The sequence below is a fragment of the Typopeltis vanoorti genome, chromosome 4 (assembly GCF_054136105.1).
Source record: "Typopeltis vanoorti isolate ZY-2024b chromosome 4, IOZ_Tvanoo_1.0, whole genome shotgun sequence".
Classification (NCBI taxonomy): domain Eukaryota; kingdom Metazoa; phylum Arthropoda; class Arachnida; order Uropygi; family Thelyphonidae; genus Typopeltis; species Typopeltis vanoorti.
This window is the reverse complement of record NC_143552.1, coordinates 170,223,181-170,235,823: the sequence shown is the minus strand read 5'-3', so window position 1 is coordinate 170,235,823 and position 12,643 is coordinate 170,223,181. Positions and strand designations below refer to the sequence as shown.

At 35.9% G+C, this 12,643-nt stretch overlaps 1 protein-coding gene across 1 annotated transcript in view; it reads right to left on the bottom strand.

Annotated features, from left to right (window-relative positions):
• LOC150107842 (cilia- and flagella-associated protein 251-like) overlaps window positions 1–12,643 on the bottom strand; it is a 619,793-nt gene that overhangs the window by 411,214 nt on the left and 195,936 nt on the right. The window contains exon 7 of the mRNA XM_090392197.1: window positions 3,145–3,225. Coding sequence (XP_090248323.1) covers window positions 3,145–3,225 — 81 coding nt within the window. The remainder of the gene's footprint in view (window positions 1–3,144; window positions 3,226–12,643) is intronic.

Sequence of the window (12,643 nt, the reverse complement as noted above, 5' to 3'; positions counted from 1 at the left end):
GCATCTGAATGGTTACGGTGTAAGAAGACTTGAGAAAGTGTTGCTGAATGTAGTGGATGTGCAAATTCAGGGAAACTAGATTTGTTAGGGGGGGGGGGAGTATAGATACAGTCCTTATGGAGGCAGTTGAATGTAAGAATGAATATAATATGCCAGAGCAAATAAGGACAACAAATCTGAGTGGGATAGTTAATATAAGGCATCAAGGTAGGGTTGGAACTAATTGGGGTCTTAAATTCATGTACACTAATACTAGGAGTATTAGGAACAAGAAGGAAGAGTTTTTGGCCATGGTTGGCACTTCCAGACCACAAGTTATAGGTATTAGTGAAACATGGCTGACTGTAGATGATATAACTAGTGGGATTGAATGTGATGGGTATAGTGTGTTCAGGAATGACAGAGAGAATAAAATGGGGGGAGGAGTATTGTTGATGATAGCTGATGAGCTCCAGCCAAGGAGAATAGAAGTTGAATTGCAGGATAGAGAAAAGAGCACATTTGAGGCCATTTGGTGTGAGATTGTGGCTAGCAGAACTAATTATACAATTGGGTGCTGCTATAGACCAGGTGATGGAAAAGATGGTGGTGACAGTATGCACAAGCAAATAGAAGAAATGGGTGGAAGGAGGGTGATTATTATGGGAGATTTCAACTATGGTCGCATTGATTGGAGTGAGGAGAGGACACACGGGAGGAAGGAACTGGATTTTATGTGGTTATTAAGGGATAACTATCTGCGACAGCATGTAATGGAAAATACTAGGGGTCAGAGAGTGCTTGACCTAGTAATTACATCTGAGGATTTGGCTGTAACAAATATGACCACATTGCCATGAAATCGGTGAGAGTGATCATAGGGTCTTAACTAGGGAGGTGGCTAAAGGTGTAGAATTTTCAATTAAGACAGGGTACATGTGGAATTATCGGGCTGGAAAGTATGACATGCTTAGGAGTTTGATTGGTTCAGTGCCATGGCATGTACAACTGCAAGGACTAGAAGCTGACAGTGCATGGGAGGTAGTTAAGAAGTGCTTGCATTAAGCAATGGCTGACTGTATACCTAGAGTCCGAATAATAAATCAAGTAGGGGTTAAATGGATGAATAACACCATTAAGCTTGAGTTGCAAAAAAAGAAACAACTATGGAGGGAATTAAAGGAGAAGGGTGACCGGCAGGCACATGAACGGTATAAAGCGCAGGCCAGAAGGGTGACGAGTGTGGTAAGAAAAGCAAAAAAGGATTACGAAAGAACATTGGCCATGCAGGCTAAAGAGAATCCTAAACAGTTTTTTAGATATGTAGCAAGTAAAAGGAAAAATGTACATGGCAGATTGATTTTAAAGAATGCTGATGGTAGGGAGGTAACTGAATCAGCTGAGATAGTTGAGTTACTGAGTGAGCACTTTGCAAAAGTATATCATCCAGGTGGTGACATTGCAGAAACGAATAAACCAGTAGATTATATGGGAATTGTGGTTAATGAAGTGGAGGTGAGTAGTCTATTGCATAACCTCAATGTCAATACATCTGTGGGATTGGATGGTATACCAGCTCGTGTTGTACGAGAAGCAGCTAAAGAATTGTCAGTACCCTTGACCATTTTGTTTAATTTGAGTCTCGGGTCTGGGTTAGTCCCGAGCGGGTGGAAAGAGGGGAAAATAGTTCCACTGCATAAAGGAGGTTCCAAGACTGCTGTTGTAAATTACCGACCGATTAGCATATCAGGAATCATTGTCAAGGTCTTAGAGAAATTAGTCAAGAAAAGAATACAGAATTGGATAGATGAAAATGGGATATTGTATGGGGGACAACATGGTTTTGTTAAGGGTTGATCATGCCTCAGTAACTTGCTCACGTTTTATAACACAGTGACGGCTGAACTGGATAGGGGTAATGGGTTTACAGTGATACTACTGGACCTTGCCAAGGCCTTTGATAGGATACCACATGGAACCCTAATCAGTAAACTGGAGCAGATTGGTATAGATATAGGGTTGGTGAGATGGATAAGAGGGTGGTTGAAGGAGAGATATCAAAGAGTGGTTTATTCAGGAGTGGAGTCTAAAAGACGTCTTGTGACTACTGGAGTGCCACAGGGCTCTGTTCTTGGACCACTGCTTTTCAATTTGTTCATCAATGATATTGGAAAGGATCTGAGAGGAAGTGTTCACTTGTTTGCTGATGATGCAAAGTTGGGTAGAGCAATTGTGAGTGCACAAGATGTCAAAATTTTACAGGATGATTTGGATAGTTTGGAGGACTGGGCTAGGAAAAATGGATGTCAATTTAATGTGGCAAAGTGTAAGGTTATGCACTTTGGGGTGAAAAGAATAGCAGCAGTATATCGCATCGGTGGAATCATACTCCAGGAGATTGATGAGGCCAGGGATTTGGGAGTGTTGGTGGATAGGGAGTTGAAGTTTAGGGGGCACATTGCAAAAGTAACTAAAACAGCTCACCAAATCACTTGGCTTCTGAAAAATACTTTAACATGCAGAGATGAACATGTTGTTGTTCCTCTGTATCGAGCCTTGATAAGACCCCATCTGGACTTCTGTGCCCAGCTATGGGCACCAAGGTTTCTTCGTGATGGGGAGGAAGTGGAGAGGGTCCAGAGACGAGTGACCAAGATGATAGCAGGTCTGTGGAATGAACCTTATGAGAATAGGTTGAAGATTTGTGGGTTGCAGAAATTGGACGATAGGCGAAGGAGGGGTGATATGATTGAGACATTCAAATTACTGAAGGGTTTTTATAAGATTGATCCAGAAGATATTTTTGAAAATATTACTGGTGGTGGGAGGACTAGGGGCCATGCATGGAAGCTGGGCAAGAGCGTGGTTGACAAGGGTGTTAGAGCTAGGTTCTTTACTTGGAGAGTGGTGAACGAGTGGAATAAGCTTCCAGAGTCTGTTGTGGGTGCTACGACCGTGAATGAGTTCAAGGCAAGGTATGATAGATACTGTGTGAATGTTGAATAGTTGTTCTTGACATGATGTTAGGGCCTCCCTCGATGAGTCTGTCGACTCCTTGGAGTTTCCCGGAACAATAATAATAATAATAATAATATTCTGTCTAAAATTCACATAATGTATACAAAATAACAATGTAAAAATCAAAATGTATAAACATTACATTACCATTTTCCCATACTTATCTTCAAGATGAACAGAAGCAATTGGAATGTCATGCTCAGAATGCCAGTCCCAAATGTTAACAATCTGAAATGTTCATAAGAAATATGACTGTATGACTGAATCTAAAATAAGATACTTTTCTGAAATCTGATTATTTCCTAGAGCATATTGTTTTTTATGGCCAAAACATATTTTTTATTATTCTAAATAATCACTTTAAAAAGTTTATTATTATTATAAATATGTAACTGTAATAAATGCTTTTATTTTCATGAAGAAAAAAAAAAACATGAAGATGTCTGTGCAATGGCAGAAAATGTAACTAGAATTCTTAGAAAAGAAAAGAACTGACTATAACAATGAGCCAGAATTATCTGAAAGCTAACAAAATGGAGGGGGATTGCAATTTGAAACAAATGTTAAAGGAGGTGAAAAATGAGTGGGATTATTTCATAGAACAAGAATTGAACACGAGGAAATCTGGCAATAGTGCAACAAAAAGATGAAACTCACAAGTTCAGTATCTGAAAATGCTTATAGCATAAACATTTGGAGAGTTTGTCAACTGCTGAAAGAGAAAAGAAATGGCAGCTGTGATACAAAGGATCAGAACCACCTTTGTTAAAAAAAGGATATAATACAAAAATAACTGACAAAATACTGAACAAACAGATTATACTCTAAAACAAAAATCATTTCAGCAAAGCTATATCTCTCCCATATATTAAAGGTCTATCAGAAAATATATCTAGAAACCTAAAGAAATACAGCATAAAAACATTTATTCAGCACATGTAAAGATCCCCCCCCCCCCCCGTCCAGGAGCATACCAACTGAAATATATGTGTAACCTTCTGGACATTGGTGAAACTAATTAAAAGAAACACATGTAATAACCACAGTGAAAATTATTTAATTGTAAATATTTCATCCTAAGTATCTTAGGACATCATCAGGACAGTAGTTTAAAACAATAATAGGAATAACATACAGTTAGGGTGCATGATTACAATAGAATCTCATTAAATGTGCGTAACATGTTACAGAAGTTAAAAAAAAAAAAAATTATTTAACACAATTTTGTATGACAATTTCTAATACTTTAGGAATAGTAAGAACGTCGTTGGGGTTTAAGTTTGGTCTGTGTAGTATTCCCATACTGTGTAGGTCTGTGTAGTATTCCCATAGGATTCCTATACCTTACGTCAAAGGCATCTCGAACGTCTTTCTTAAATTATGAAGAAATACAATTTTGCCACTACTTACAAACCTATCAACCAAATTTACAACTTGTTACCTTCTCCTAAAGACAAACTCTCACTTTTGATGTTGCCTGGCGTTTATGAGATTCCATGCTCATGCAAATTGTCTTATTTTGGACAGACAGGTAGGTCTGTTCAGAAACACATCTCAGAACATCAAGACCACATTTGTCTTTTTAAACCGCCGAAATCTGGTCTCTCTCAACGCGGAATTGAAAATCCAAACCATAGGATCCATTGGGAAAAGTCTAAACTTTTACATAGATCTTTATATAAACATGAACATTTATACAAAGAAAGTTCTGAAGCCCTATTACACAGACCAAACTCAAACCGCAAAGACATTCTTACTATTCCTAAAGTATGGGAAATTGTCATACAAAATTGTGTTAAATAATTTTTTTTTTTTTACTTCTGTAACACGTTACGCATGTTTAATGAGATTCTATTGTAATCATGCACCCTAACTGTATGTTATTCTTATTATTGTTTTAAACTACTGTACTGATGATGTCCTAAGATATTTAAGTTGAAATATTTACAATTAAATAATTTTCACTGTGGTTAATACATGTGTTTCTTTTAATTATGATTGCACCACAAGTTTCATTATTTAAAAAAAAAAAAAAAAATTGGTAAAACTGGATGCAGAGTTGATATTAGAAGAGAAAAAAAACATCATGGAGAAATGGGCCATTCTAACTATGCACTGGAGACCTTCTATAAAACTGATCAGAAAGGCACTCAACTCTTACACCACACAAGAATATGATATGAAAGAAAATTTAAAGAAAATTTTATGAGTTTAAAAAAATTTAAACTCATAAAACAATGAAATTTAAACAAAATGACAGGCTAAACCCCCAAGTTTTAGACAACATGTATACAACAACTCTGACAAAAAAAAAGCACATTCTCAGATTGCCTAGAATACCTCATATAAGTGATGCTGATTCTCCACAATAACAAAAAAATAAATAAAATAAAATAAAATATAACCGCATAATGGCAACACAAAAGCAAAAACAACAGCAAATATATATATAAAAAAACTCTAGGCCAAACACCATAGATTAAACCAATGAAATAATACAGTAATTTAAAGTACCAAGACTAAAAGTAAGGCAAAAAAAAACCTGCTACTTGTTGGGAGAATTACTCTTTGCAGCCAGTGTGCTGTGTTGCATGATGCGAACTTCAATATCAGAGCTTCAGGTCTCACTGGCAAATAGATATTCATAACAAGAGTAAATCCTTTCTTTATAGATTCAGATTTTCTGAGCTCTGAAATTCATCATGTCCGAACAATTCATCGCCGACAATTGATCACGGGAAAATTCACTGCGAGACAATTCATCACAGAGAAAATTCATCGCGGAGACAATTGATCACGTGGAAAATTAATCGTGAGAAAATTCCTCACAAGAAAATTTTAAATCTTATTATTTTTATGGCCATTTCACCTGATTTTGAAATCCTATTTAATGTCATTCCCATATATAAAAAAAAGAAATATTTTATGCATTATTTATTATTTTGATTTTAGCGTTGTGAAATTTTTTATTCCGTATAAAGTTATTAATATTCTTTTTTACTATGCTCTGTAGATGGAACATTAATTGTTACAAAACTGGGATAGGTTGGTTTGGGAGAAGGATCACTATATTTAAGAATATTTAGGGACAATAGTTATATCCAACTAATATTTATAGTTAACTATTTACATATTCCTATTAACTATTCCAATAATAGTTAGAATAGTTATTAAGGAGAACAAAATATTTAAGAATAGTTAGGGAACTATTCACTATTTTTCTGTTCTGAGTATTTAGATATTCATCCAGGTATTATATACAGAAAAACCTCTTTTAACGTGATTAATTAATCCATCAATTAATGTGCGTTAAGCGAAATCGCGTTAAGCAAATACAACAAACAACAGGAATAATTATAATTCATTCATCAGTTAGCGTAAATTTGAAAAAAAAAATTACAGTATAAGCTTCGAGCAGTGTTTCTCAACGTTTTTTGGATCATGCCCCACCTCAATGTCTCAAAGATTTTGATGCCCCCCCCACCAGCGGTGTAGCTGGGGGGGGGGGGGGTCAGCCCCGGGCAGCACTTTGAACCTGTTTGAACTTTTGCAGTTAATTCTAAAATACAGTCTCGAGAACTCAGTTCCAAATATCGTAATACTACTGTGAATTTTCCTTGCAATTGCTGTAAGTGTTGCTAGATGTGAGAGTTTTTCTAAATAAAATTTGATTAAGAATTACCTACATTACTATGAAATAGACTTCGCCAATTCCATCGATGATTTTGCTAACAGAAAAGAAAAAAAAATTTTTAGAATGTTGAAATTAAAGTTTTACTTCAAAAATAAACATACTGTTTTAATTTATTTCCCTATAAGTCGCTTTGACTTTTTGGAGTATTTTTAGTGTGTCTTGAGAGGGGCAGCAAACCTACAGTAAAGGACAGTAAAGCTAGAGCTGTTACCGCCCTGGGAGGCAACGGCTCCAGCTACGCCACTGTCCCCCACCCCAGCATAATAGTCAGCCAAGTTCTGAAAAAGTATAATATAAATATGTATAAATATGTACATGTACATTTTCTAATTGCCCCCTGTGGGGCATACACCCCATGTTGAGAAACACTGGCTTAGAGGATAAACTCAACTTTTTCATCTTGTCACGAAATCTGTGATAGCTGGCTATCGCTTTATCAAGATTTTGGCAGACTTCGAAGCTTTGTTCCATATCATAAGCATCAAACAAAATTTCCTTAGCATGCTCAATGTAATTGTAAACTAGTTCAAGTTCTTTTGCAGTTAGCCTCTTAGTCATAATAGCATTCGCTTCTTGTTCACACTCCTTTTCCTTTTCTTCATATGCATGCTGTTCTTCTAGTTGAAGGAGATCATTCTCGCTTAACTGTTCTGAATAGGAATTGAGCAAGTTTCTTACATCTTCATTATCCATTTATTAAATTTAAAGTTCATTTCCAATTGTGCTGATTTCTCCAATAATGTTATCAGCTGAGTTATTAAAACCAATGAAATTTTGCATAATGTAAAAAATTTGCATTAACTGATGAATCACTCACTTAAAGCAGGAAATAGTGCCATTTCACTCAATCATGCTAACTGAGTATCACTCATATTGAATTCACGTTAAGCAAGGTTTTCCTGTATTTTTTATGTGAACTAATTCAGAAGGTGATGTGTTTCGGTTATTGAAGACACGTGCATTTTGAAAATCACTGCATTTTTCCTGCATAGTAAAGACATATTGCACGTTGCTATCATTGAAGAGCTAGTTAGAGATCATAGGTGCAATTCATTATTATTTCTTTGCAAAAATCTGTCATTTCAAGGTTTTACTTTGTCATTTAAAGCATGTATCTTTCCTATGTAGGAAAAGTGGAGTCATTTTCAAAAACATCTGTATTCGATAACTGAAACACCTCTCCTTCTGCATTCTGAACGAGTTCAGATAAAATATACATATATACACACACATCACATGCTCAGATATAACCATATTTTCTGGTGTATAAGAGGCACCCAAGAAATTTAATACAATTTTCTGGAAAAAACCTAAACTTTAAAGTATGATATAAAAAAAAAAACGGATAAAATAATAGGTAATTTTTAATGTGTACGAATCATTTTTGTTGAAATGCCATTTTGCCGATTTTCTTGCACCCATTTCAAAACTTCGGTCTCTAGTTCTGGCCACTTGCAATTTTTCCACGTTCCGCGCACTTTTCATTACACAAATTGTACAAAATCTCCTTCTGACCATGCCAAGTTCTAATAATTTTTTCTCTAGGCGGAGGTCCAAAATATCTTTCAGCTTCCATATTCCCATGTTCTTCCGCATATTTTACAACCTGCAATTTGTAACTTGAAGTATATGAATGTCACCTGTTTTTTTCCATCACTAAAATCTACAGGGAAATATCAACCTGAATACAAAATATCTCAACACGTCAACTCAATACTGATAAACATCGGTAACTGATTACTCGGATAAGATAATATGAAACTTGAATAGGGACTCTCCGTTCTTAGCCAATGACACACTAGAAGTCACGTGAAGGTCACGCATCAATTTGATTGTGCCATTAACCACCTACAAAGATCTTGGAACATAAAAGGGACTGCATATGACTTTGAAAAGAGGAAACAATCTTTACCTTCATTATATAAGACGCACCCCATTTTTAAGATGAATTTTTAAGGTAAAAAAAGTGCGTCTTATACACTGGAAAATACAGTATATATCACATCCGGATGAGGGTCTAGGTGTGCAGAAAAGTAGTGAACTGTTTGCAGAATAAATATTCTTAGATATGGTGCCCTTTCTTCCTAAACTACCCTATTCCAGTTTTATAAATATTAATATTCCATCAACAGAAACTGTAGTACCAAAGTAAGAAAGAATATTTATAACTTTTTAAGATGGAACAGAACTCACGATCAAATATTACTTTCATTGTATAAGAATAAAAATATTATGAAAATCTAATTAAAATCTAAATAAATAATAAATAAATCTTCTTCTTCTTAATCTACCCTCTTTTACCCTTACAGTGTTGAGGGTTTCTATTCCTTATAACCGCACCTATTATATGAGGGTATAGGTGGTTAACGCTATGCCACCCAGTGTATCCTATGTCTGTAGAAGCATTATGTTCTCAAGTCCAGTTTGCCTTTTTCCATAGTTTATCTGGGGAGGAAAACCACCCCAGATAAACTAGGGTAAAAGCTATGCAGTCCAAGACCGGCTAACTTGGCTATGTCTGAGAAAGATCCTAAGCTACTCACATCAGTGATGGGAATTGAACCAGGACACTCCTTTCCCAAGCATATGGTTGCAAAGTTCATAGCCACTCAGCTAACTACGAGGACTAATATAAAGATACATAATAAAATTATATTTTGTGAAATTTATCTTGGGCTGCATTTACTTTTCATATATCAGTATTAATGCAGTATAATTACACTTTTCTAGCAAATAACATTTTCAGCAATTTTTTTCCACGATCAATAATTCAGTCATTTAATTTTTCTGTGATGAATTTTCCATGCAATGAAGTTTCTTTGCGATGATTTTTACTCACGATGATTTTTCCTCTCGATGAATTTTCCCCAACGTGATGAATCATCCCCATGATGAATTGTCCGTGAACCAAAATTCATGATTGGGGAGAGGATTTAGATTGAATTTTTTTCCTGTACTTTGATTTTCTCATGAAAGAGAAGGATAAATAGCAATCCCAACTTTCGTGGGGTGATTACTATATGATAATAAATAAATAAAATATGCTTCTAATGGACATATTGTCAAAAAGACAAAAACGTACCACACACATTAATTATTTTACAATTATAGAAATTAGATAAGATGAACTTAATTAAATACTAAGCAATACAGCTGGCCCAAATATTTTTTAGACAGACAGATAACCAACAAGCATGGAGTACACAGCACAGTACAGTATAATAAAATATTTTCTTGAAAGACAGGCAATGAAACAGAGTATTCAAAACGACAGCAGAAGAGTTAATTATATTATTATTTTTTATTATTATTATTATTATTATCTGAGACCTCCGGGGAGTCAAGGACTCATCGAGGGAGGCTGTAAATTACCCAACCCAGCTATCATACCTTCCCTTAAATTTATTTACACTAGATGCACTCACTACCAGTAAGGGCAAATTATTCCACTCACTCACAGCTCTCTGGGAGAAAACCTAGGTCTTCACCCTTTCTTGACTGAGAACAACCTTAACTTCCATGGATGCCCTCATGTTCTCTCCCCGCCTTCCATATAATGAAAAATTTCATCATTTGAAATGTTATAACACCCATTCAAAAGCCTACAGACCTCTATCATATCAGCCCTCTTTCTCCTGCTAACCAGAGTCTGCAATCCACATACTTGCAATCTGTCCTCATAATCTAAATCCCATAATCCAGATATAATCTTTGTAACTCTTCTTTGCACCCTTTTCACAGCTTCTTTATACCCTTGGAACCTGAGAGACCAAATCTACATGCAGTAATCCAGGTGTGGTCTTATCAAAGCCTTATAAAGAGGCAAAATTACTTCCTTATCCTTACATGTCAAGGTTCGCTTCAGCATAGCAATTATCCTCTGAGTTGTATTTGCAACTTTTTGTTATGTGACCTTTGAACTTTAAATTCTTACCCACCAATACACTAAGATCCCTTGCCTCTTCAGTTTCTTGTAGCATAACCCTGATAATATAATATGCCGCTGGAACTCTAATCACGACAAAGTGCATAACTTTACACTTTCTAACATTAAACTGACAGCCATTTTCATTTGCCCAGATTTCCAGTCTATTCAAATCATTTTGTAATTGCTGAATATTAGTAGCATCCCTGATTGTCCTGCCTATGTTCGCATCATCAGCAAACAATTGCAAATCTGATAATAGACCTTGCTTGATGTCATTAATGTATCGATTGAATAATAATGGCCCAAGGACTCAACCCTGAGGTACACCACTGGTTACCTTAAATCTGGCAGATTCACACCCACTGTATACCATTTTTTGATATCTGTCTGACAACCATCTCCTGATCCAAGTCAATAGAATATATTCCAATCCCATATTCTCCAGTTTACACAACAGCCTATCGTGTGGTATCCTAATCAAATGCCTTAGAAAAATCCAACATTATCATAGTGTATCCATTCCCTTTATCCAACTCGGCCATAACATTGTTATAAAAATGAGCAAATTGCTAAAACATGATCTTCCTTTAGTAAACCCATGCTGTTCCCTGCAGAGTATAGAATGCTTGTCTACCATTTCTGTATACGAGTTCTTACCAACTTCTCTAAAATCTTCACTACCATACCAGAGATACTAATAGGTCAGTAGTTAGACACATCAGTTCCATTCCACCATTGTGCAATGGAACTGTCATACATTCTTTCCATTCCTGTGGTATCATTCCTGAGCTGGGACTCAAGTTATAAATATGTGTGAAAGGCCTAGCCAATGCAGCTGAACATTCCTTTAACAAATGGGCAGATATTCCATCTGTCCCTATTGACCTCATTTTCATAAACCTCTAACTCTTCATCCAATGTAGCAGTAGCACCATGCTACATACACCTGGTTGATATATCTTAGCAAAGTGAGCACTCTTTAACTGAACAATCTCCTTAGCTTCCGCCACTCATGTACCATCTGCATTCAATAAAGTTATTCTTCCACATTCATTCTTTCTTTTGCTTGCAACATAACGATAAAATTCTTTTGGATTGCCTTTAGTTGCATGGCCAATTTCTTTTCATACTCCATTTTAGCTTTCCTCACAATACTCGTTATATAAAGCTCAGTACTCGTCACAGTACTGAGCTGTATATATTTCATAACTCCTCTCACTCTTATTCTTACGATATTCTTTCAACATCATCTTCTTTTTGTGGATCTCTAGCTTAATAAGGCTGCACATCCATTTCACTCCCAACCAATTTATTCTTCGAACACTAGGGATACATTCAGATACTGCCTCATTCAAGCACTTTTTCAAAGATTCCCATGCATTGCTGACATTTTTTCCATTCAGTAACTGATACCATGGGACCAAAGATAGTATTCTTCTAAGTTGATCATAATTTCCAGCTTTGTAATTCTGCATGTAGCCTGATTTAATCGAAGCTTCAATACAAGTAGATACTTCCCAAGAAAGAACAGCATGATCACTTTCACCAATTGGTGGTAAAATAGCCATATTCTTGACAGAGATCCCTTCTGATGCTATGAGCAAATCCAAATCTGTTTGAACTCAGGTCAAAGAGATTTGGCTTAAGGTCAAAGAGATCTTCTTTCACATTTTGCTTGAGAAAGTTATCTCGCAACAATTCAATAAATTCCTGTGTTCTTTCTGATCATGAGATGTCTCTTCTACCCAATCAATATGAGCATGAAAACAACAGCAAAAGAGTAATAATTTTTGATGCTGTTTGTTATGAAGGTGATGGAAAAGGAGAAAATACATATAAACATATAGATTTGCTAGCCTGGTTGGCCAAGTGGTTAGCATATCTGCTCTCCAGCCAAAAGGCTGCGGGTTCAAATCCCACTGTGGGCATGGATGTTTGTGATTGTCTGTGAAAATAATAGTGGTCATGGTGGACAGTATATGGCATTGGTGTAGATGAGGTTGAGTGGTGGAGATGCCCCCCCC